This window comes from Callorhinchus milii, unplaced genomic scaffold (genome assembly GCF_018977255.1).
Source record: "Callorhinchus milii isolate IMCB2004 unplaced genomic scaffold, IMCB_Cmil_1.0 Scaffold374, whole genome shotgun sequence".
NCBI classification, from domain to species: Eukaryota; Metazoa; Chordata; class Chondrichthyes; order Chimaeriformes; family Callorhinchidae; genus Callorhinchus; species Callorhinchus milii.
This window is the reverse complement of record NW_024705115.1, coordinates 199-27,367: the sequence shown is the minus strand read 5'-3', so window position 1 is coordinate 27,367 and position 27,169 is coordinate 199. Positions and strand designations below refer to the sequence as shown.

Sequence of the window (27,169 nt, the reverse complement as noted above, 5' to 3'; positions counted from 1 at the left end):
TTAAGACATGACAGTTCGGCTCTTACCCTGACAGAGCGAGGCTTCCTGGACAGTGTGACTGGTCAGTGCGGGGACATCAGGGTGTGTGTCAGTGACCAGGAGGAGGCCCCGGTCCGCCATCTGGAAGGTTCCGCTCTCAGCGTCGTCATAATCATAATCTTCCTGAAGATGATCTGATAACAGGGAGTCAGTCTTACGCACTCAAACATTCAGATAGGAAAAGGAGGCAGATATCATAATATTATACAGCACAGAAGGAGGCCATTCAGTCCATCTATTGAAAGAGCGACCAAAATTACTCCAACTCTTCCGCGCTCCTGCAAATTTGTTCCCCAAATGTCTATCCATATCCACCCAAATTTGGACACAGTGGTGCTCAATGTATCTTATGCCTGAACTATGAAAAAGTCCTGAATTTCGTTTCGGATACTTTATCTGAAGATTAAAGCTTGTTTTACTGTGAAAACTGGATAAATTGGGAGCTCTTTAGCCTCTGGGTCGGAAGGTTCTGATTGTAATCCACTCGGGGACTAAGATCACACTCTGGATAGCTCTTCAAGGCAGTACTGGGGGAGTGCAGTGCATTGAGCTCCGTTTGCCTGTTTAGCTGGAATTTAAATGTTGCAAATCTCAAAAGGGAAATAGTTCTTATACTGCAGGGTTGCCCCACGTTCCTCCTGATTACTGTGCATATTTTGCGCACAAATTGCCTTTCCAGTTCATCAGGAGATACACAATCACTACAAGTCACACTGAAGATATGTGGAGTGCTTTGAAACGTCTCGTCGAATTAATCAGAGGCTGTATCGCATACAATAATTATTTCACTCACTCACCATTCGGAAGAAACACCTCAGCGTTTCCTTGTTCTGCATCAGATCCATTCACACTCTCCCCAGTGTAGTACTCCAGTTTACTGATAGAATCGTTGGATCCTGAAACTGTGCAAATAATGACATTAGTGTCCCATTACAGAGGTTCTTAGAGCCTAATTCTACTCCAATATCAAAACGAAGAAAGGTATCAAAAATGAGAGTTGTTTTCCGAAATCGTGGATCACTTTCCATGGATGAAAATATGGTCAACCGCTCAAAAATATGATGTTGATCAAGAAGAAATATCTTTAACATACCAGGAGCAAGTTGGTTAAATAATATTAATATGATTTTTGAATACTGCCTCTGTTTGGGTTACAAATGATACATTTGACAACATGGTATTATTTTAGATATTCGCTGGGACTACAGACACACAATAAGCATCGCTTATATTAATTTCTGTAGGATTCGTTTTGGTGAAGTGATAAAACCCACTGTCTAGCAGTTATTTTATTGTATATTAAATTAAATAATGTAACTTAATTTAATTGGTAAATGCAGAAATCATCGGTGATAATATTTGAAAATTGAAAGACCGAACAAATTGAAGTATTGAGTAGGTTTCATCTCTATTAAGTGGGTAAATTGATACAACGCAACTGGATGTGGATTTTTCAGTTCTCTGAATAAAAGCTTGAAATCCTATCCACAGCGCATTCAATCATTTGCATTTGCCACCAATCGGGATACTAATGTTGATGCTTTTTGTACAATGATGCGGATGCAATAAACATGATTGTAAAGTATGTACCAGTGGAGTCAGCCTCGAAGTTTCTTCTTCTGATCGGCCGATCCTCAATTTCTTCATAAATTGCTTGATACAAACGAACAGACGGATATTTTTCCTCTGTTGGAAGTTGACATGTACAGAAATTAAAATATTAACCTGAAATTGGACAGTGGAGTTTGAAATTGATGTGTAAATAATTGGAACATATTATGTTAGTATTATTATTTGAAAATATCAATATATCATCGTCACTATTGCCTCGTTATTCATCAGTGTACTTGTTTTTGTCAGTGTTTGTTTCAATCGACTGTGCATTTGTATTTAGATACCTACAACTATGTGCTTAGCTCTGTGTGTTGGTGTGTTAATACAACTGTGTATATGTGATGCTTTGCGTATCTACGTTTTTGTGTCAGTTTAACTACATTTTTTTTGTATCCTTTATGGAAAATATGTTATTGCGCTCAGTTTCCGTTGAGGCCTAATTGTGTCTGGTGGGTTTTTTTATGCATCTGTGTTTGTGCTTGAGCTACGCATTTAAACGTATATGACTTTAATTTTAGTTTGTGCCAGTTTACAGAAACACGTGAACAAAGGCAATGAAATCGAGACGGTAAAAACAGGTAAGAGTATTAAATTAACAAAAACAGACACGTGCATCAACAGGATTTTATCTGAATTGATAGAGAAGCTCCAGGCAGTGCTGTGAGATCAGATTCCAGTCTCACCTGTTCCTGAAGAATTACTGTCCATCTGTACAATCAGTGCAAACAGTACCACCGCTAACAGGATTCCAAGGACGATGCAGACCACGAAAGGTATGTTGACCAACTGGACTTTGCAAGTCAAGGACATAACATATGTTATTTTATTGTTGTACAACATGTGGTAGTCACACTTTCGAAACTATAAAGAAAAATGCTTCACACTAAACTGAACGTTATCTGAAGCAAATTATTGCACAGTGATATGATATGTTCCACAGTGTATTCAGAATAATGCCCAAACTATCTGAAAAATTGGACTGATGCAGCACTTTTCCTGAAGTTAAACGCCTGTTAATTTCTAAAATGTAGTTATACAGTCTGTTCATTTCTCAAGTGTTGACTACTGAAAGGTTAGTTGACAAATATACTGGTTTGGATATATTAATGTTTTTACGAATGAATGGCAATACCTGGTGGTAATATGTAGGAAAGCTAAGCAATGTGTTAGCAAGAAGTCAAGTATTTATGTTATTTACCAAAGGATGCGGTTGGGAATGGCGGTCTGGGAGGTTTACCTGCAAAACATCGCGAACAACATAAATCCAGTAACCATTCAATTTCTGGCATCAAATGAAGTCAGAATTAATCTGCTTTTGTTGAGAATAATTTAAAAANCCTCAAATTTGTCGATGAACATTGAGAGATCGGATCCCTACCGGAGCAAACCACACCGGCGTCTTCTTTGTGAACGCAGTCGCTGCGACCCGCGGATGCGGAGACACAATCCCACAGAAAGGATTCGCTTCCTCTGCAGTGAAGCTCGTCCAGCCATATCTGACCAGCGCCTTGTCCGAACCCCGCCTGTCCCACAGCCCGCACGGCCGGGCCGCAGTCCAGCTGTCCGCACACCACACCGGCCTCTCGGATATCCCAGGAGTCGTCACACACCGTCCCCCACGTGTTATTGCTCAGTATCTCAACTCTCCCCGAGCAAATGCTGCTTCCTCCAACCAACCGCAACTCCTGTCCTGATCAGACAGCAACAACAACAACAAGATTACATTTGTATAGCGAATTTCGCGTCGAGAGGACGTATTGATAGACAGTATTCATATCACATGTTAGTTACTCACACCAATAAAATACGCACTCTTCCATATTGTCATCAATAGAATTTATCATGTAAAGTATTATTTACAGGATCTGTTATAAATAAACCTTCAAAAATAAACATTAGTGATAATAATTTGATCACTAGATCGACAATTGGTTGTGGGACACCGCTGTGCTCAATTGTCTGCCGCGTTTCGCCCACAAATGTGCAGTCGCTTCACTTTCCAGTAAATTCCGTGAAGCGCTTTGACAATTCAAGAAAACGTGAAAAGCGCATTATCCAATGGAAGGATTATTATCATTGCAGTCAAACCACGTTACAGTGGATAATGTGAAGCGCACTTAGAATTCCACCTGATGTGAATGATTTGATAACAAATACAAATTCTGTTCATTCATTTATTTTTCATTCAGTACCTGATAAACGAATCTGATGATCCGGTGATCTCCCATCGCATAGTTTTGCCCTCTCCCTTTTTTCCGGAGCTTTCTCTGCATCAAAAATACATCAGATAAGCAAACTGGTTCAAACATAAACACAATAAATATTCAATCAGAGATGTGAACTAAGGGACATTTTACTACCTGTACATATCACACCCACATCATCCGAATGAGCACAGTTATGTTCACCCCAAGGTCGTGAGGAGCACTGCCACAGGAAGGATTCCTTTGAATTGCACTCCATGTCATCCAACCAAATAGGCCCAGATCCTTCGTCAAATTTACCATCATATTCAACGTCCAGAGCTCGGCCACAATCTAACTGTTTGCAGATCACCTCAGCTTCGTCCATTCCCATGGAGTCCGAGCAGACTGTGCCCCAGGTCCCATTGTAAAACACTTCCACTCTCCCCTCGCAGGAATGTTGCCCACTCGCCAGCCGCAGCATCTTGTGCTCTGTGAGGCAACATGGTGTTATGATGGAAGTGAAATCTCTCAACTGCAACGTAGTCAATCTTCCTCCTGTAACTCAGTGGTTAGAGCACTCGCTTTGGAAGCGAGAGACCTGAGTTCATACCCAGGCAGAGGGCGAAATCTTGGGCAAGTTTCCTTACTCCACACAGAGCCTAATAATAATCTCTCCAAAACCAAAAACAATAATAAATTGGTCAGTTTCAATTTACGACTGTTTGTGGGACATTGCTGTGCGCAATTGGCTGCCGCGTTCGTCCACAAATATACAGTCAATTCACTTTACAGTGCATTCTGTGAAGCGCTTTGGGACGTCTTCCCGACGTGAAAAGCACACTAACAAATTCAAGGATTATTATTATTATTTTTACACCTGTTTCTAACTGGTGACGGAACATCTAGACACATACTGCCATGCAATATCCCACATCTAACCACAAATAGAACATAATAATAATAATAATAATCCTTGCATTTGATGTAGCGCTTTTCACGTCAGGAGGCGTCCTAAAGCGCTTCACAGAACGCACTGTAAAGTGAATTGACTGTATATTTGTGGCAAACGCGGCACCATTGCGCATAGCAATGTCCCACAAACAGTCGTAGATTGAAAAATGACCGATTTATTATTGTTTTGGGTTTTGGAGGGATTATTATTAGACTCTGTGTGGAGTAAGGAAACTTGCGCAAGGTTTGGCCCTCTGCCTGGAATTGAAATCAGGTCTCTCACTTGCAAAGCGAGTGCTCTAACCACCGATCTACAGGACTCCACATGTTTCATCGCCAGGATAGTTGGCCCCGGCACAAAGGCAATCATCCTTGCCTTTTCCAGCATTGCCCATGGGATCATTTTTTCTCAGGTGAACAGGTAATAACACCATCAGAGGCAAAGATTACTGCACTGAATTGTTAGCTTTTGCCAAGAATATTCCATGAGGCCTTTGAAACCAAATACCATTTACCTGAATGGAGAAAGTGCTAAAATCTGATCCAAGCTCACACCCTATCAGTGGAATTTGCTGATGTAAGACAAAGTGCTTAATCTCTTACCTTTACACACGATGCTCACATCTTCTTTATGATAACAGTCATGTTGCCCCCATGGAGAAGAGGGACATTCCCAGAGAGCTGATTCCTTTCCTGTAACATCTCACGTCATCCAACCAAACTGGAGCTGAGGTTCGTCCACAAGTGGCCGCAGATGTTGTATGAACTGCAGATCCACATCCGAGCTGTTCGCACACAACATTCGCCTCAAGTGATCCCCAGGAGTCATCACACACCGTCCCCCAGGTTCCGTTGTAGTAAATCTCCACTCTCCCAGCACACGAACTCCCACCGTCCATCAGTCTGATCTGAACATCTTCTGCTGAAACTGAGGAAAGTTTAATTCAAGGCATAACATGCACCAAATTAAAATGCTATTTAAAACCTCCTGGTGAAATAAAAAAGTATTGGTAAACGTTCACTCACTTGAACTCTGAACTCCAGTACGAAATGTTTTCCAATTTGATTCGTTTAGTGTAAGCTGTTTGTGTCCTGTTGCAAAGTAAAACAGTATGTCAAATTTCTATTTAGGATATAAAGAGATCGTTTGCGGTTTAATATTATTCGTCATCCAAAAAAATTAATTGATACTCAATGTATATGTGTGAACTTTCATTGTGCATTGACGTTCATAATCTTGTCCCAGCATCACAGGTGGAGTAATTCAAACTGGTGGGACATTTCTACATCAATGAAGATGAGACACTCACCGAGGGAGAGGCATAATGTAAGTTATTTAGCAATGTGTTGCCAAAATTAACAAAGATTTATTCCATTTATTCTATTTATCACTCAAATGCACTCACCCGAACAAAGCACTCCCACATCCCGGCTGCTCCCGGAGGATGAAGCCACTGTGGAATGTGGGCAGTTCCAGATGTGCGTCTCGGTTCCCATACACTGAACATTATTGATCCACACAGGTCCACTGCCTTCCCCGTACTGGGAAGAGTTGTAGACTGAAATGGCAGAGCCACAGTTCAACTGTCGGCAGATGACATCGGCATCTGATATATTCCAGGAATCGTCCAGCAATCTGCCCCAAGTACCGTTATGATAAATCTCCACTCGCCCATCACAGCGGCTCCCACCGCTCTCTAACCGCAAGTGCCACTGTGTTCCTGCAACGATTTTCAATCAACATTTCCGGAAAGAAAACGTGTGAGAGCCGAAGACAAGATAATCACTGAAATATGGCAGTTCGTATTTGACAGCACGACCGACATCATGATACGGAAAACTCTACCATAACGTAGGAATAAGAAGAATTTCACAAACTGGGATGTTATCAGTGTCCAAAACTATACATAAACAACAGGCAATAAAAGGTACCATGAGAGCAGACCGCAGACCTGCAGCTCAGTGCAAATAGTCACAGCCTGAAAAGCAGAGATTGTGCCTTAACAGGACCAGCCTGCAATGTGGGAATGAGGGGTCACCGCTCTGTCTGAAACGGAGAGCCCATTTTTTTTNAAAAGGGACTGTATTTGACTTGGGAGAGAATGTCTCAACTGATTTATAGTTGTTGGCTTTTCGTCTAAACCACAGATTACAGGTTACTCCGTGAAGAGCTTTGAGACGTCTCAGCGACTTAGTATGTCCATATATCAAATGCAATTTGTATTATTATTTCACTCACCCGAACATACAACAGTAACGTCATGGTCATGTGTGCAGCTGAACTTCTCCCAGAATGATGCAGGACAGTCCCACAACAAAGACTCGTTACCAATACAATTGAAGTTAGTTTTCCAAATAAGACCTGTTAGTATCCCAATCTGTGCTCCAGGACCAGTTGATAAAGCATATCCACAATCCAGTTGCTTGCAGAGAACACCGGCGTCCTTTAAATCCCAGTAATAATTACAGATGGTTCCTGATTTATAATCGCGCTGCAGCGTAACTGTGCCAGAACAGTTGTTGTTTCCACCGACTAACTTTAGGGAATTATATTCTGCAGTGGAAGAGTTAACGCAACAGGAATTATTATGATAAAAATAAGTTTAACAATACAAACGAAAGGCATAGCGATTGGTGATTGACAGAACCTTTGGTTACAGACAGCAAACAGGTTAAACCTGAAAGAATGATCACAGGTGTAGAGTCAGAAACCTACATGACTATTCATCTCAAGAGACTCAGGCAGTGATGCGGAATATGAACATACCTCCACGTGTTTTACCAAGCTTCAAAACAACACAATACTAGATTATTCATACATGTTAATGTTACTTTCCAAACGGCTTAACAGCAACTGCTGCGTAATGAAGCTCTGACAGAATGAGCAGGGAAATAACAGAAACCACAGATTATAAACACGGTTCATAATCTGTCTGTATTTAGCATGAATTTGAAAATTTTACCCAAATGCCCAGAAGGAATACCTCTGCGATAATTACTGTTAAGATTGGCGTCCCTTTACCTCTGTAAGGCTGAGAAATGGACAGTGTAGAAGGAATCTTTCTGCCCCTTCAAGTGCTTTGTGTAAATTATGATTACTGGCAGAGCCTGACAGAAAAACCTGATGAATTATGTTGAACCACGAGTTGGTTTGTTCACATTGTGATATTTGTTGGTACTATCGCCCATGCCGATTTTCACCAATCCTTTTTTTATTTAAAAAGTAATTTACGAGTCAAACAGACATAGAACAATCGTTCTAACACTGCCCCTGTGTTGATAAAATATATGTTGACCCTTTAGAAAGGCTGTACCTGAACAGATTATGCCACCATCTCGCTCGTGTCCGCAGTCAGGCCGACCAATAACTGACCCCGAACCTTCTCCAAAGCGAGAGTCACCGGATACTGATGCAGGAAATCCACATCCCAAAGATTTACAAATATATTCTGCAATCTCCATGGTCAGGGTATCTCCACAAACTGTACCCCAAGTTTCCATGATGTGCAACTCTACTCTTCCCGAACACCTGCTGCCTCCGTTCACCAGTCTGGGAGTTTTAGTTCCTGCCAATTACAGAAAATAAATAACCATCAAGGATACTTTCAATATCTATATGCAACAAAACACAACAAAACCGGAGACCTTATCAATACCATCACATGGTAAACTGCGGGCGAGAGGCATTGGGTTTTCCGAGGTTTATCAGCAGATGAGCATGGAGTGATGGATACTCCAGCAGCGGATATTGTTTTCAGAAGGCAAGAGATCACAGAAAGTATTACATCGAATTATATGTCTGCTGAAAACAGGTCAAAATGCATCTATTCGTGCGCGACAAACCTGTCCTGCAGGAATAAATGATGTGGAGCTTGTGTTCAGCTGGGAAAGAATGTTTGGAAATAACAGGAGACATCACGTCTGTGTACGAGGACACGCATTAAGCTTTCGGATTCTTTGGGAATAGCTATAGACGGAAGGCGATATTTAAGACAGAGGAAAAGAGACTAAAGTCGGTATGCTATACTTAAGGAGGTGGATATGCGGAGCCAAAGATAAAGAGATGAACAGATGCGCGTGGGAACCAAAAAGGATGGCTTCGGTTATGTCACACTAAGTTGAACAATATATTGCTCTTAAAAAATTATGGTCCAGGCAGTCGGTTGTGAAAGGAAATGTTTTGGGGAGAAAGAGATTTCTGAAACATGGGCTTTCTCTTTGAGGTGAAGCCTGAAAGCTCTTCTCACGATTCATTATGATCAATGATTCTGTGTTTTGTTCGTGGAATAATTTGCAGTTTTGGCCAAGCGTCAATATATATCACCAAGAAGATGTAGGGGATAAGGAGGAGACGGGAGGACGAAGGAGCACAGCAAATGAACTTGACGGGTTGGACGAAAAGCTGTTCGAGTTGAAATAATAAACACTTTTATGTGCAGGATACATGCTCCAGTTAGATTTTTTTTACCATTTACAAATGTAATTCCAAATTATAATCAAAATCGTTTTTTAATTACAATTATAATTATAGTTATGGTGAAGAATAACCATAGGCGGGTGACACAAAATATGAAAGGTTCTGACCAGGCGACTAAGCAACAGTCTTGGATGAAATACTTATTATTACCTTAAGGACGCAATGCGGGTTTAAATATATTTTAGCTCCGGGCTGAAAACTTTGAAGCGAGAAATCTGAGTTCAATTCCAGGCAGAGGCCGAAACCTTGGGCAAGTTGCCTTATTCCACGCGCCTAATAATAATCCCTCGAAAACCGAAAATAATAATAAATTGGTCATTTGCAATCCACGACTGTTTGTGGGACATTGCTGTGCGCAATTGGCTGCCGCGTTCGCCCACAGATATAGTCAATTCACTTTACAGTGTGTTCTGTGAAGCGCTTTGGGATGTCCTCCTGACATGAAAAGCGCTATATCAAATGCAAGGATTATTATTATTACTATTATTATTAAGGAGGTGATGGGGCAATCATCAGCGCAGCAAGTGTGCTAGAGGGGCAGGACGGAAAGACGTTTGAGTTGAAATAATAAACACTCCTGCACGCAGGCTTCATACCGCAGTTAGAAAATTATATTTTTACCACTTGCAAACTTAATTCCAGATTATAACCATCGTCATTTTTTAAATTGAGTCTTTTATGACAGGTGGACGCCTCGAAGCTCTTCACAAGATCTACTGTCACATTTGATTACTACGTATTATCTGAGACATTTTGGTCGGGAAAGGGAAAATGTGTTAAAAAACAACAACTTGCAATCATGTAACATGTCTAGGACCGTTTAACAGTGGTTGATCTCTAGCCGGGGGTTGGGTGCCGGGCGAGGTGCTGGCCAGGCGATTGAGGCATTCTCTAGGATTAAATATTAATTATTATCTTAAGGACGCATATATTTAAAATAAATATATTTTACTTCCGTGCTGAAAACTTATTTCATTGAAGGATTGAAGCCACAGTTGTGCAGAAACACGGAGGTTAAAGAAAATCAACATTGAACGACGGAGGGGGGCTGGAGGGTGGGCGGAAGCGGGAGAGAGGTTGGGGGGTGGTGAGGAGCGGAAGGAGGCGGTGTGAGCCCCCCAAAAAACTAGGGATTTAAAACTGACAAACTGACATCATGTGGAATGCAATCTCTATCAGAGTTTCTCAAACTGTGGTCTACCGAAAATATGAGAATTGAAAAAATTGATGGGAGACAGAAAATTATTTACCTGAGCAGATGACCCCGGCATCATAGTCGTGTGGGAAGGAACCGTGACTCCAGGACTGTGACTAACAGTCCCTCAGAGTAGACTCACTCGCTCTGCACTGAACATTGTACGTCACAACGGGACCTGAGCCTTTGCCAAAGTGAGCGTCTCCTGATGCTGACAGCGCGGCTCCACAGCCCAACTCCTTACACACCACAGCCGCGTCCGCCATATCCCAACCATAGCCACCAGAGCCATAGCCATACACTGTGCCCCATTGTCCATCGTGGTAAACCTCCACTCTCCCGGCACACGGGCTGCCGCCATTCACCAGCCTCAAATAATCTGCAAAAACATCACCAGCAACACGTATTTGAATTTGATTTCCAATCACGCAGGATACTCATAATTATAATAATAATTCCCGTCCTTCAGATCCCAGCCAGAACCGTGCACTGTGCCCCATTGCCCATCGTGGTAAACCTCCACTCTCCCGGCACAGGGGCTGCTGCCACTCACCAGCCTCAAATGATCTGCAAAAATGACACAAGCAACACGCCTTTGTATTTCATTCCAATCACGCAAGATAATCATAATTATAATAGTTATACTCGTTGTAGGTAACCCAGCTGCCGCATTTGCCTGCACAGTCACTGCTCTTAACAGTAAATTCTGTGAAGCGCTGGAAGAGTTGCGGCATATAGAGGTGTCCCCACATGTCAGCTAACATTCATTGGTTTAGCGGGATGTGGGACCATATTAATATGTGGTATAATTGATACAAGCCGAAAGGTGAACGTGGACTGGAATCGAGGTGTGGATAGTTGGGTGGGAGAGTAGGCTGGAGGAACGTATAAATCTTGAGATGGTTTGAAGTACAGAACGAGCATATTAAACGTGTGTTACATGCGTTGGTTAAAATAGGAGATGACATGAGGTGGGGAAAAGGGGATCTGGGAGCAGATCAGTTTAGATTCCATTCACACACTTCTCACAGAGAAGCAATCAGTCAGCATATATTAAAGTTGTCGTGATCACATGGAAGACATAAATCGCCTTGAGCGTTCCCACAAATATGAGTTTAAAATTCACACAAGTAGAGGAAATATTCGTCTGAATTCAGGATTGTAAGCAAAGAAAAAATACAAGGACAGACCCAAGATGCCATGTTTTGAAGTTGCGGGATAGATCGTCACAATAAGAACAGTATTTTCTTGTTTATTAAACAATAATAATAACAACAATCCTTGCATTTGATATAGCGCTTTTCACGTCTTCTCTACGTCTCAAAGCGCTTCACAGTATAGACGGTAAAGTGCATTAACTGTATATTTGTGGGCGAACGCAGCAGCCAATTGAGCACACCAGCGTCCCACAAAGAGCAGTGGATTGAAAATTACCAATTTATTATTGTTTCTGTTGTTTATTTGGAGGGATTATTAGTAGGCGTGTGGAGTAAGGAAACTTGCCCAAGGTTTCGCCCTACGTGGAATTGAACTCAGCTCTCTCGCTTGTAAAGCGAGTGCTCTACCCACTGAGCTCCAGGACTGTGTTGTTTGTATGTATGCAGAGCTTCTCACCGATAAACCGTCGTGAAAAAGGCGCTGCATATATAAAAGAATACAACAAGGTATTGCTTTTGATGTGATGATTTTTTCCCGCAACTTGAATACATCTCGTCGTGTCTCCGAACCCATAACAGGGCAGAGCTTGTCCAGAAACACTGGAACACTTTTCCTCAATAACCACTCCTTGACTACACGTTTGTATAATAAAGGAAGAGTTTCCCTTCGACCTCCCTCTTTCTCTCGGTCGCGGAACTGCTGTCGCAGGCGCTCTGGGACGCTACGCTGCATGAATGCCGCTATCAAAATGCAAGTAGTTGTCATTGAGGCCGAAGCCAGTGGACAGATGGTGTTGGTTGATGAGTGGAGTGTATGCAGGACGGTTACTGCATCATATGATGATAGCTCAAAATATTTGTTCTGCTAGTGGAAGCCAAAGGAGACTGTCAAGTATAAAAGCTGCAGAAAATTACATTTGCATTATATTTAACACCGCTTATGTCGGGAGAATGAGCCGAGGCTGGAGTGTTGCGAGTGCGGAGTTTGGTCTTGGCAGCATAGTTTTGATGTAATGGTATTTTAGTGAATGTTGCGCTGCGGAACGAATAAATTATCAAAAATGATCTCACCTAATTCCTTAGCTTGACTATCGACTTGTGGACCTGAAACAGAAAAGGTTTCGTCAGTTAGATATTTTAGAAGGTTATTTCGGATGATGTTCAATTTAGGTGATGTATGCAAAGTGAAATAAGTTGAAACTCATAATATTATTGTCGTTAGTCCATGAGTCAGTGATCAGACGGCATAAGTCTCATATAATCACAAACAGCCAGAGGTGGAAACGTGCCAGAAGAATCAGAGATATTTACAGCAGTGATCAGTGGAGGCCATTTCACACACCACGTTTGTTCGTGCTATCACAGCAAGCTGTTCTTCCGTATTTCTACCCATCCCTGATCCTACCCTTTTTAAGCCTGGTCTTTCGTATACTTTTCTATACTCATAGATATTCCCTCAACCTCAGGTCTTCTTTCCTTCCCTCGGTCCGTCCACATATATCGATCTTGATGCAAAAACTCAAATAATTGCAACAAGTTGCATTTGTAAGGCACCATGATCACAAGGTAGCAAGTAGTTTGATGACCTCCCGACTCTCCATGATCCATCATCAAGTTCTAGCAACCTTAAGAACTCCGAGTTGTTGTTGTGCTATGTGAATTCAAACTGCTTCTCTTTCAGTTTCGACTCAAAGTGGATCTTATTTAGAACAATTTATGTGATTGCAAATTCTACATCCCAATAACACAAGTAAATTAATCAAAAGGTTTAGGTCACAGCGAGTTGTTCTGAATTGAAGCTATCTGTCTGGAAATCTGATAGAAGATCGTGATCTCATTTAATTTGGCACTTTAAGTGAAGATGGAAGGCTTTCGAGGGAGGGTTAGTGATGAAAATGGAAAATAGTTGTGATCACTGGACAGACCTACGTTGAGCACGCCATTCACTTTTTGGCACCATACCTCAGGAGTGACACAGGGGGAAATCTGACAGACAATCCTGAGGAAGGTATTTGTTATCTCCCTTGGCGATATGGTCCTGGGATTTCAGATACCAAGGTGACACTTGTTTTGGGGGAAGTGTTTCGTTTGGAGTTGACCGTAGTTTTCATATGAGAAATGAGTTGAAAGTGGAGGAGAGATGATCATTTAGCTCCTCGATAGCTGCAACAAAATTTCCTGAAGCGAAGGGGCAGAGCACGCAAGTCTTAATGGAATATCAAGTGGAACAAAATATCTTGGTAGTTGCAGAGCACAAAGCATTAATTTGGATGTCTTTGGACGTTGCGCTGCCCTGTCTGTGTAGAGGCAATTATCCAATATAATGAGGTACATCTGTGCCCAATTCTGGCATATGTTAGTTATCCAATTCTTCCCATTATATTATTTGAAGCGAATTATCCGTATGTACTGGCCAACATTTGAAGCAACTTATATTTTATTGTATTTTTATTGATAGGCATTTGCTGTGCGCATTTGTTGCCAGTTTCGCCTATAAAGCATACTATACTGGAAATCGTATGACGCATCTTGAGAATCTTCTGCAAGTGAAAGATATCAGATTATAAAGAATTTTCGGGATATTGATCCCAACCTACACTTCTGTGCAAGTGTTTAGTTCCTATTATTGCTTGTACATTACATTTTTCTACTGATGTTTCTAATGAATAAAACAATGATAACAATAATCCTTGCATTTGATATAGCGCTTTTCACATCTTCACGACGTTTCAAAGCGCTTCACAGAATAGATTGGAAAGTGAATTGAACACATATTTGTGCAAGAAACATCCAACAATTGTCAACGATACAACTTCCGGTTTAGTTAATTGTCCTTCTTTGGTAAATTGAAGAATAAAAATTATGAGATGTCGTAACTCTGTAGGTATTTGAACAGAAAATTAAGTCAGGTTCACTATGTCCATTAAATCCACTTGATCTATCTTCAAATCAAAGAGTTGGAAATTTGTGATATTTGAAAGAATGTTTCAATTCTAATCCACAAGCTGTTAACCAATAAATTCAATGAAGAAAGATTGAAACTGAATCAACTGAAGTGACGTCATACGGCTTCAAAAATGGCCATTCCTTCATTGCTATTTCTGGTACATTGCTATACACAAATTTCTCGAAATATACAGAATCATTCTACTTAATATTGCATCCTTTCAAGCACTATCTGCGCAATGTAAGAGAGTGAAAGAAGCAGCACCAATTTTAAAGATTATTCTCAATACAATTCAGAGCTTGCTGTCCCATAATTAATGTCAACTTTCTCGACACCTAAAAACCTGTCAGTCATTTAATTACATTCCACGATCTATCCGCATCTTTACCATATAAAAGATGTGTTGATAACTATAATGTATAATTTATATTTCTAAAAATGTAACAACAAATATTCTACCTTCTAAAACGACCATCACAAAATCCATCAATAGTATATACTGCTACAGATCTGATTCTCATAGGACGTTCACTGAAATCTGCTTCTTAACCTCGTGTCGTTATGCACCTATTGCTGAGTTAATTGTAATGCACCCAAAGAAAAAAAGTATTACATTTCTGGTAACGAAATAAGTAAGTCATTAAAATGTATTCGAATATAATATTGTTTTTGGCAAATGGACATACAATATTGTATCATTTAGTGGCCACTGGGCCAAGCCGGCTCTCAATTGTGTGCGACTGTGTTGTATTAACAGTGATGCTGCAATTGACCAATTTTATTTGGGGGACTGGTGGCCAAGACACAGAAAAAGAGAAACGGCATCCTCTTTTGGAATAGTGCTATGGGATATTTGAACGGGTAGAAATGACTTAGTTTAATGTTCCACGGGAAGTGCACCGGACAATCCAGGACACTCCCGGCCCTGCACTGGAGCGTCACCACGGGACAAATTGAATTCAAAGCCATGACTGGGGGCAAAGCCTTCTCTCTCAGATGGCGATACCTCCTGACCGAGCTTGGCACAATATATATTATGATCAAATGATCGTGATAGAATTACAAGGTGCAATAAGTCTTCGTGAAATAGTGATATATATATATATATATATCACATTATATATAAGTATATATATTATATATATTCATATAAGATTACTAACACTAAAAGTGTTTCTTGCATTGGATATCGCGCCTGATTATATCATTGAGACGTCTCAAAGCGCTTCAGAAAATATAGTGTAAAGCTTATCGACTGTATCGTTTCGGGGTGCAACTGTGCACAGCAGTATCCCCCAAACAGCTGCGGACCGAACCCACATCCTCCTGACTCGGAGGCGAGAGAGAGAGAGCAAGAGCCGGACACGCAGCTGTAGCCGAAAAATGAGAATCTTGTTGTTGGAACCTTCTTAATTATAAACGTATTAGTAATCTTAGATCAAATTTGTTAATCTATTAATGGCACTGTCAAAGATGTGGAAGTTTGCATCTGGCGAGGAGCTGACTAGTGTGAGGTTAAACAGCCGATGTTCCTATTTTCCTTTGACTATTTTGGAGGGGAAATGTAGCAGCCAATGGGGGTAAAATGAGGAATATGAAAAGCTGTTTTATCTTATTCTGAAGAATGGAACCAGAGCACACGGCCTGCGATGAAGGAGGGTAAATTCAGAAGAAATGTTCCGAAACATTACTTCAGTGCACGAAGAGTAAACGTATGGAACAGTCTGCAGAGCGTGACCATGAGGATAAAAGTGCTTCATTTCAGGATCAATTGAGATAGGTTTCTGCAAGAAAATAATGTCTCGGGACACAGTATATGTTTTGGCACAAGACATTTGAAGCGACTGTCCGGATGGTGGAAGGCGAACTAGAAGGACCGTGGTCTTTTTTAGCCGAAGAAATTCTGATGATTTTAAATCGTAATGCAGGTGTGTGTTGCTTTAAGATAAACTTGCTCAAAGCCTTGTATAAAATGTGATCAGAAATACAGTTTAAAATAAAAAATAATTATGTTAGCACAACTGTTCATTGTCTTACTTGATCATTTTTTAATAAAGTTTGAATGGTTATATATAATCTCTCCTTCCTCTTTCGGGTACTGAGAGGAAAGTGATCAATGTTGAAATTGTGAATTATCACACTGTAGGCCATCACTATAGAAGGAGGGGGTGAGATAACTCTGGCTCCTGTTTAAAAATCGAGACAAGCTTAGGCATCAGCACATGACTGAAACTTTTAATTTAAATAAAAGCTTTGGACCATAAGTCGACGTACACAGATATATTTTATACATAAATAAGGACAATGAGAAACACCTCCTAATGGTGGGCGCGGCGCCTGAGCAGCGACACAGTGAGAGTCTGTGAGTTTATTGTGGAATCTTCTCAGCCTCTGTGTCTGATCACCAGCGGCAGAGAGCGTGGGGCCGAGAGCTGCTCAACTTCAACACACCCTCACCCAGACCTCTACCCAGTGAAGGGACAGGTCAAGGTTTCAGTCATCCTGACTGCATTCTCAGTGTAAATGTCTGACACACACAGTGACTCTGCCACCTTCTCCCTGTGCCTTGTATAAACCAGTCAAGATTATGAGTGCAGATCCCCCAAAATATAGTCTCCCTATTTTACTGTCTCAGTGATAGTCTGTTACACGATATGAACAGACATAAAATGCAGCCAAGTCGAACTGTGTAAAAAGTAGTTGAAGTTATCCTAAAATATCAGAATGCCTCCGAGACTATTGAACGGTTTCCTATTGAATGTGAAACTCTTGCTCCTAATGTGGAGATGTGAGCGAGTCAACTGCATCAGTAGCTGCCACTCAGAGCGCTTGCAGCACAAACTTACAGAGGATTGAAACACTGCAGCGGATATTTAAACTACAATAAAACTAGCAATACACCATGTACAACGACACCAGGTTCCCGTACACATGCACAAATGCATACATACACACATACACACACACAGATGACATAAACATACGCCGCAACGTGGAAAGCCAGAAACACATCAGGTATAAAAATACAGACATAAACAAAGAAAAACAGTGGCGCTCAGAATACAAACACATCTAGGCCATGAAAACAGATGCCGCACAGAATATAATCACATCCTGCACATCAACCAACGAATTACAGGCGACCTGCAGCGATGTGAAGCCACATTGAACCAAACTTTATAATCTCATCAACAACAAACAATTATTTTTTTAAAAATGTTTATAAGCAAAACTCCCCCAGCATCTCCTGCAGCAATATAAGTGGTTTGACAGTATAACACATAAGATTGTGGAATCATATGTTGTGTGTTTACGTTTGCTGTTACCGGACAGAGAGAGAGAGAGAAACAGAGAGAGCGCCAAGTGACCCAACACCCATATTATGTCTCAGAGTTGAGCAGCTCCTGAGCATAGAAGCTTCACAGGAAACGAGGGCTGCTGCTGGCACTCAGGCCTCCTGAGACACTGGGCAGGACAGACTGGGTGCCAGAGATGCTCAGGGCTACAGAGGCTAAGGGCAAGAGAGGCTCAGAGCTGGAGAGGCTCAGGGCTGGAGAGGTTCAGGGCTGGAGAGGCTCAGGGTAAGAGAGTCTCAGAGTTGGAGAGGCTCAGGGCTGGAGAGGTTCAGGGCTGGAGAGGCTCAGGGATGGAGAAGCTCAGGGCTCGATAGACTCGGGGCTGGAATCTCCCAATATGCAAGCTGCTCAATTTCACCGTTATAATCTCTGGACTCAAACGATTGCCATAACTCTGTCTTTATAACCTCTAACACCTCTTGTCTCAAGCGTTATTGAGTCTGCCCTGAGTGTCCATCAGCTGCACAGTCTCTGAGCTCCAATATCTGTGCCCTGTCCTGGGTACCCGTGTCCTCCTGAGGCTCTGAGCTCCAATGTCTGTGCCCTGCCCTGGGTACCCGTGTCCTCCTGAGGCTCTGAGCTCCAATGTCTGTGCCCTGCCCTGGGTACCCGTGTCCTCCTGAGGCTCTGAGCTCCAATGTCTGTGCTGCTGTGCGGTTGTCTAGTTCAGGGTGAATATAGTTTATTTTTTAAAATATTATTTCATTTCCCACTCTCTGAAATAAACTCAGTTTAATCTTGTCTCTCCTTTGTGAATTAGAAATAATCCCAAGTGTTACAGGGAAAGGCACGTGAATTAGACTAAGTACGTTTTATTTCCAAAGACAGGTCCAACAAATGACTTTCTTTTGTGCTTTAATTTATAAGACACTGTGATGCATCTTTGAGGACTAAAGATTTACATTTACAACTGATGCCCAATAACATCTGAGCAATCGGTACTTTTCCTTCATTAAATCCACTGCGTTCGAATATGTGTATGTGTGTTTGTGTGTGTTTGTGAGAGAGAGAGAGAGAGAGAGAGAGAGAGAGATGGGGGTGTTTGGGGGGTGTTGAGTGGAGGAAAGTTGGTAGGTTGATGTTGACGAGGAGGACTGGCAGCGGAATCTGCAGAGGCAGATCATACAGAGAGATAAAAATTATTTTAGTCGACACGAGCTGCACCACAGACTTCCTGGTGCTTTGCAGCGGGACCTGGATGTGAAGTCGAAGTAAATAACGGCCAATTTAACACATCAGATCAAGTTATGTAAATATTATTAATATTAGAATTGTGAACAATGACACCAGTAATTGCAACAGCAAACAATAAACTATGTAACAACAAAACGATCATCCTGAGCGTTTCTGTGCTGTAATTACAGGTCTCTCAAACGCTGTAGGAACAAGTCACTATGGGATTTAATCCTCAGAGGCCAATGTGCTGACATCTGAGTTGTCTTCATACCCGACATCTCTGCCCACCAGAACTACCTCATGTCAATAAGTGTAATATCATTTGTTCACACACATTATGAATGACTTTCTTCTGAGCTATACATTGTTAAGGCTCTATGATGCCACTTTGGGTTTAAAGAGTTACACTCGAAACTGCTGTCAGATAACATCTGAGCTGCTGCTTCTTTCCTGCCATAACACATGTGTTTGTATGTATGTGTGTACAGCGAAAGGCAAAGCCAAGATTATATTAACATTAAAATTGAGTTTCTGGTGCTTTGCTGACGGACCTGGAAGTAGAAATTGAAGTAATTCCCGGACTAATTAATACATTTGCAATTGGTGGCCGATAACAGTGTTTCGTGCTTGAAATCAGCTGTGTTTTTGTGTGTGAAAGAGAGAGAAAAAGAGACGGGAATTGCGGGTTGGAGGAGGGGGGTGGGTTGGTGTTGGTGGGAACGGAGTGGATGTTGAGGGATGAAGACTTCTGGCAGCGGAAGCTGCTGAGGCAGATCATACAGAGAGATAAAGAACATTTTAGTCGACACGGACTACACCACAGACTTTCAGGTGCTTTGAAGCAGGACATGGCTGTGCGGTTGAAGTAAATAAGGGCCAAAATAACACATTAGGTCGACTTACCTAAACCCACTCTTACTACAGTTAGAATTTTGTCAAAATGACGCCAAAAATGTAACAGCAAAGAACAAATATGTAACAGCAAACAGAATATACACGAGAGTTTCAGTGCTATAATTACAGGCCTCTCAAACACTGTAGATCAAAGCTCTGTGGGATTTGAACCTCAGAAGCCAATGTGCTCACATGTGTGTCGGGTTTACACCCCACATGTCTACCCACCAGAGGTAACTCATCTGAGTAAGTGAAACAAATACTTGATCACACATATTATGCCTCTTCTGCCAATCCGTGGAGCATTAACACATTAGTACGAATGTTTATAATATATACACAAATTATTTTAACATTGCTCTCACATGGCCCTCGATACTTGTTACAAGTAAAAATGACTTATTTTGTGACATTCACTCATTAGCCTGGGATGCTTTAACATTTTCCACGACCTACACGAACAATAATAACGAAGCAGTGATGCTGATTAAGATATCATTCTATACGTTAACCTGAGCATTGCAAATGGATTGATAATATTCGCCAAAACACCTTTCGCCTTCATTTGTCAGTGTGCGCAATAAGTTGAAATCACTATTCTAGTGAAGGTCAATGGTTTCTGAATATCAAGCATGATCGCTGTATAACAGGCATGGTCCAGCTATAATAATAAATATTGCTTGGATTTGATATGCTGCATTATCACATCTTCGGGACATCACAAGTTGCTCCACAGAATATAATATACAAACAGTAGAATATACTGTAACTATTTGGATAACTTCACATAAAGCAACATGTTTGTACTTTGGGCTTTACCTATCTAGAACTTTATTTTGTTTTGAGTTATATACGTAAATCGACAGTTCAGTGCCCTGCTGTCTTGTCAGCTTTTGAGAACTCTACAATCAGATAAGGAAGCCAGTCTGCAGCCTGCAATACCTCGGTTGACCACAAGGGAAGCAGATCTTTCTGTATTTGAAGAAGAAAGATCAACTTTTAATCTGCAAGGGTGGAAACTTTCACATAATATTTCAAGCCAATTAATTAAACTAAGGCGATATCTGAAATAATTTTCACTTCGTCCAGCTGCATTGGCACAGATTATTACGTTAGAAACTTTGAGGAACGACGCTGATGTTGTAGATGTAAGAGCAAATTAAGAGAACCAAACAGTTTTACTTTTGTCACAAAGGTGTAAGAATGTTGTGTTAAGCAATCTACTAACTTCAAACAATTCACGCCAAATACCGTGTTCTTCAACAAAAAGAGATTATCGTAGATATTACCCAGACATGATTTATGACGTTGCATCCCCAACATGAAAACATGGCTGAGACTAATTCACATTTCCTTATCAGAGACCAGTTCTTCAATATCTGGAAGAGAAATATAATAAGTTGTGGGGGAAACGGCTGCAGAATGAGATGAAACCGATTGCAACCATTATTGAAGAAATCCTTTCATACAAGCAAGATTGTCCAGGATTTAAGTGGGCTGATCATAGCCACCGGCTGATCAAAGCCACCATCACATCCCCTGATGATCAGAGTCACCAGGTATCGGCTGATCACAGCCTGGTCCTGAACTTCAATGCCCTCTGAGCTTTTTGCCACAACCGACTGGTGCAAACTCCTTACAACCGACGAAATGATATGATTCCTCTCTTTGCCTGTTTAGTGTCTCCTGCCCTCACCATTTCACCATTGGGCTTTCAGGCTATCTGCTCCTACTCTCTGGCATCACATCCCAGAGAACATTTGCCTCTCCACTCCGCAAGTGATCTTTGTAACATCATTTACCCTGAGCGACAAATATAGTTTGCCTTCTTTTGTCCATAATGGCAATAGATTCCAGTCATACTTCAAGGAAAGATGATTATATGTTGACGCTTTCAGCCTGGTTGAGTTTGTAGCTCTCTCTCTCGCATCTGATTCCGAATACTGTGGGTTGAAGCCGAAACACAATGTGGAACTGGGATTTGGACACAATGTCTGAATGGCATTTAATGGTGTATATATCGGACTGCAAACTGATATTGCCTCGACTGACACCCAGTGATGAGGAAGTGCTGTCCTGTTAGCAGTCTTGAGTTCTGAACACATGTTTAACAGAGATGACCTCTGTGCCTGTGCTGCTGAATAATAATAATATTTTAATAATCCTTGCATTTGACATAGCGCTTTTCACGTCTTCTTAGTGTCTCAAAGCGCTTCACAGATTACACCGTAAAGTGAATTGACTTTACATCTGTGAGGAAACGTGCATCATTATACTATGGAATTGTTCAAAAGTTAAGCGAGTTGATGCTTCGAGTTTCCGATCGACCACAAAATCCGTCATTCCCTCTACTACTGTGTGTGGGACATTGCTGTACAAACTATGTGCCAAGGTAGGTCACAAAACGCAAACTTTATAGCATATCCTGTACAGCCCTCTGAGCCATGGCTCTGTGACCATTGTAAATCATGAATATAAGACTATTCATTGTGAAAAANTACAAAGCAACATGAAACCGTTTGCATATCAGAGGATTTCTGTAAATGGACAGAATGTGGTCGATTCTCATCAATCACATTTTGGAGAGCACGTGGCCTGTTATCTAATGTTTCGATCATATGAACAGAGTTTTGTGCTTTTTTATAAATTCTTCGAGCTTTACACCAATTCCCTCTAAGTTAGTTCCAGGCCGAATACAAGCAGCAGTTCCCCCTCTAAGCATTCCCTTTTTGTTATATTTACCTCACAATATATTCCAAACCAAATGTGTAGAAAATGCAGATGCAAATACAAATATGAAGAAGGTTTTGAATAGTAAATGAAGTTTATAATATCACATGCAATGCGTCATCTATTTGTCGAACGTGCACAATAAATAGGGCTTATATTCTGCAGGTACTTATTGACCAAATATATGGATTACAATGATGGAATAAACAAAATAATTGACAAAATAATAGTTGAGAGCGTGGCACACATAGTCTGTTATTAACTGTGTCGTGATACAAATAATACAGACATGTATAGCAAAGAATATGGCTCACAGTGTTGACCTTCAAATTGTGCCACATGTATAGAAATGCTATTGGCAGGTAGGAAGTACAGAAACGTTTGCGAATGTATCTCTTTACTCCCCAAAGAGCCACCATAGGGACTTATAGGTTTATAGTGAAGACGCAAGCCATTCATCACCGTGAACTTAAAAGTAAAACCGATTTACGTGTTTTTCGCAGACCACTGAATGCTATGTATTTGCTGATACTCATATCGGTGCCTCCTGAGAGCTCACATGGTTCATACTGTGACCAAGACGCATGGAATGGCATTTGACATTCGAATAACTGTGTAAAGCAAATCTCCTCATCTACCGCTTGCTCCATTGCTAATTATTGTAAATTAATGGAAAGGTACTCAAAAAAAATATGTGCAGGCCCTTGGGGTAAGGGCGGGGAGTCGTAATAATTGGATAGTTCCCTGAAAAAGGCAGTATAGGGCTTCTCCTCCCGCCCTTAACCGGTCACCTGCGAGGTACACCAAGTGTCCATCCTTGGCCCCCTCTCCTTTCTGACAATTATGCTCCCTCTTGGGGATATCGTCCGCAGTCATGGGGTACACTTCCATATGTATGCAGACGACAACCTTCTCCATTTTTCCACTGCTCTTTGCGACCCCCAGTCCCCTACTGTTCTGCCAGCTGCCTGTAAGATCTCAAGGGCAGGATGAGCGCAAATTTGCTTCAGCTGAACGTCGACAAGACGGAAGGCACAAAGTTTGGCTCTCGACAACGTCTAAAATCTCACGGCTCTCAACTCTTCAACATACCCGACGTCCCCCTAAAACTCTCCGATACGTAAACTCGGCGTGAGGTTAGCCCTTCACTTAGCCTTCTTCCCCCACATTCAGTCCCTCACCAGCACCGCCTTCTTCCACCTCCGACGCATCGCACGACTCTGCAAATACCTCTCTCCAAAAGCCGCTGAAACACTGGTCTATGCCTTTGTCAGCTCTCGGCTGCACTGCTCTAATGCGCTCCTCACCGCTCTCCCCTCCACTACCATCCATAAAATCCAAATCATTCAGCACTATGCCGCCCGCATTCCCACCCGCACCAAACTCTGTTCCCCGATCACCGCAGTCCTGGACAGATTGCACTGGCTGCCTATCCCAGAGAGGATCAACTTCAAGTTACTCACCCTTGTGTTTAAAATCCCTACCCTCCTCTGCTCCCCCCGACCTCTCTGACCTCATCTCATTGCTGCTGAAAATATTAAAAATAAAGCTTGGAAAATAAAGTTAATTTATATGTGGAGTCCTGTAGCTCAGTGGTTAGAGTACTCGCTTTGAAAGCGAGAGCCTTGGGTTAAATTCCAGGCAGGGCGAAACCTTGAGCAAGTTTCCTTACTCCACACGTCTAATAATAATCCTTCCAAAACCTAAAACCATAATAAATTGGTCATTTTCAACCTACGATTGTTTGTGCGACATTGCTGTGCGCAATTGACTGCCGCGTTCTCCCACAAGTATACAGTCAATACACGTTAGAGTGTGCTCTGTGAAGCGCTTTGGGACGTCCTCCCGACGTGAAAAGCGCTATATCAAATGCAAGGATTATCATTATTATTATTGATAAAAATCTGCGACACGGAAGGGGGCTTTCAGTGTGTCCTTCAATTGTGAAAATATCTCTTTGTAATTGCTGTGTTTCACGAAAGAAAACACAAATCTGTTGCGAAGTCGACGTTTCTCGTGTCAGGAGAGTATAATTCCGGCTCTTGGCAGCCAGAAAGGTGAGGCCACACCTGGCTGGAAATCGATTTCAATTCAATTTAAATAACGCTTAAATTGGTCAACTGAGCTGTGAATGACAACCAGCTGATGGGAAATGTACCCAAGCGATTCCGACATCAAACCACTGTATTAATCCTATCAATCAATTGCAGTGAACATTACTAACCCATCGTAAGAAATAACTTGATTACGAAACCGTCATACGAATTCATTCATTTGATTTGGTGAAATGTATAACTTGGATTATGGATAAGATTTCTTAAATTGTATGAAAAAAATCTATTCACAAGGAAATTTGTGTCAGTTCGCCACAACTTCACAAACTAAACAGTGTTTACAATTACCGTTTCCCTTTATTTAACGAATCTGAACAAGGCTCTTTGGGTGGACGAAAGAAATCCATAACACAGAAATAATTTTGAATAGTCTGAGTGGATATCAGAATTTCAGATGCCATTGATGTCCTTAACTCAATTGTGTTCAGTGTTGTATAGCCCTGACGTACAAAGCGAGTTTATTTGGCAAACGGACGCTCAGGGTTGGTTTGGATGCCGTGCTGTGTGTACGTGTGTAAGTATGTGTGTGAGAGCGTCTGCAATGTGTCTCCAGTGCTGAGGTTAGAGCTGTGTGTTTGTGTGTTTGCATTTGTGTGTGTGAATGAGGCTGTAATATGTCCGCGGTACTGAGCATGGCGCTGCTTGTGTCAGAATCTGTAATGTGCCCCCATTTTAATCAGTTAAAATCCTGACTTGTCTCACAGCTCCACGATAAACAATATTCGCTGAATGGAGACTTCCCAGGCCTGCTGTATTGACGGCTTTTGAGACCATTTTAATCAGTTAAGGAAGCCAGTGTTCAATCTGCAACATCCCGCTTAACCGATTACGTAGCCAACATTTCTATCTTTCAAGCTGCAAGTTTAATACAATATAATACAAATTACATTCGCGTAGTTCCTTTCACTTTGAGAGTCCAGCTATTTGTGCAAATTAATGTAATTCATGTGGAATCGTATGGTCACATTGCTCATATTCTGTCTCTCTCTCACACACTGTGTATCTCATACACTCTCTCACAGTCTGAAACACTGTGCAGCACACATTCTCAGTTCCCTATAATAATAATAATAATAATCCTTGCCTTTGATATAGCGCTTTTCAAGTCGGGAGGACGTCCCTAAGCGCTTCACAGAACACACTGTAAAGTGAATTTACTGTATATTTGTGGGCGAACGCAGCAGGCAATTGCACACAGCAATGTCCCACAAACAGTCGTAGATTGAAAATGACCAATTTATTATTGATATGGTTTTTAGAGGGATTATTATTAGGCGTGTGGAGAAGGGAAACTTGCCCAAGGTTTCGCCCTCTGCCTGGAATTGAACTCAGGTCTCTCGTTTGCAAAGCGAGCGCTCTAACCACTGACCTACAGGAGTGTGTGTGTTTGTGTGTGTATGTTTCGATTTGTGAGTGAGGCTCCAATGTGATCCCATTCTTACCGTATTGCTTTGTGCGTGAGAGTGATGCTGTAAAGTGCCCCAGTCTGCTGGTGGCGCTATACTTTGGCATGTATGTATGTATGTATGTATGTATGGATGGATGGATGGATGGATGGATGGATGGATGCGTATATATGTATCCAGATATATATATATGTGTGTGAGAGAGAGAGGATATAATGTGCCAGCAGTGCTGAGGGTGGCGCTGGGAGTGTGTGTGTGTGTGTCAAGCTGGAATATGCCCCCAGTGCTGAGGCTTCCCTTTGTGTGATAGAGAAAATAATCTGAACCAAGTGCTGACTATGTCGTTATGTGACTGTGTGTGTGATTGTGTGAGACTGCCGGCAGTGTGCCCCCAGTGCTGAGGATAGCGCTGTTTGTGTGTCAAGCTGTAATATGCCCCCAGTGCTGGGAATGGCACTGTGTTTACTGAGTGTGTGTGTGAGAGAGAAATTTCCAGTCAGTTCACTTTACAGTGTGTCCTGTGAAGCGCTTCGAGACGTCCTCACGACGTGAAAAGCGCTATATCAAATGCAAGGATTGTTATTATTATTATAAATAGAGAGAGAGAGACAGAGGGAGAGCGAAAGTGCGTGTAATGTGTCGCCAGTGATCAGGTTTGCGCTGCATATGGGAGCCTGTGTGTATTTGTGAGAGACGATCTGATGTGCAACTCGTGCTGAGGGTGGCACTATGTGTGTGCGGGAGAGAAGAAGAGAGAGAGCGAATGTACTGTGCCGCCAGTGCTAACGGTGGTGATGTGTAGGTATATCGGTGTGTATGTGTGAAAGAGGCTTCAATGTGTCCCATTGCTGAGAATGACACAGTGTTTTCTGTGTGTGTGTGAGAGAGAGAGATTCTAATGTGCCCCGAGTGTTGAGCAGAGTGCTT

General features: G+C 41.7%; 1 protein-coding gene across 1 annotated transcript; it reads right to left on the bottom strand.

Moving 5' to 3' along the window:
• Positions 1 to 23,640, bottom strand: LOC103172282 (deleted in malignant brain tumors 1 protein-like). Its single transcript, XM_042346177.1, is given in 17 exon segments — positions 1 to 173; positions 837 to 941; positions 1,630 to 1,725; positions 2,337 to 2,444; positions 3,032 to 3,343; positions 3,846 to 3,920; positions 4,014 to 4,328; positions 5,394 to 5,487; positions 5,489 to 5,718; positions 5,817 to 5,882; positions 6,197 to 6,511; positions 7,120 to 7,344; positions 8,105 to 8,356; positions 10,605 to 10,841; positions 10,946 to 11,029; positions 12,691 to 12,723; positions 23,514 to 23,640. Coding segments are annotated over 17 exon segments (2,847 nt in total).
• Between the last annotated feature and the right edge of the window lie 3,529 nt (positions 23,641 to 27,169).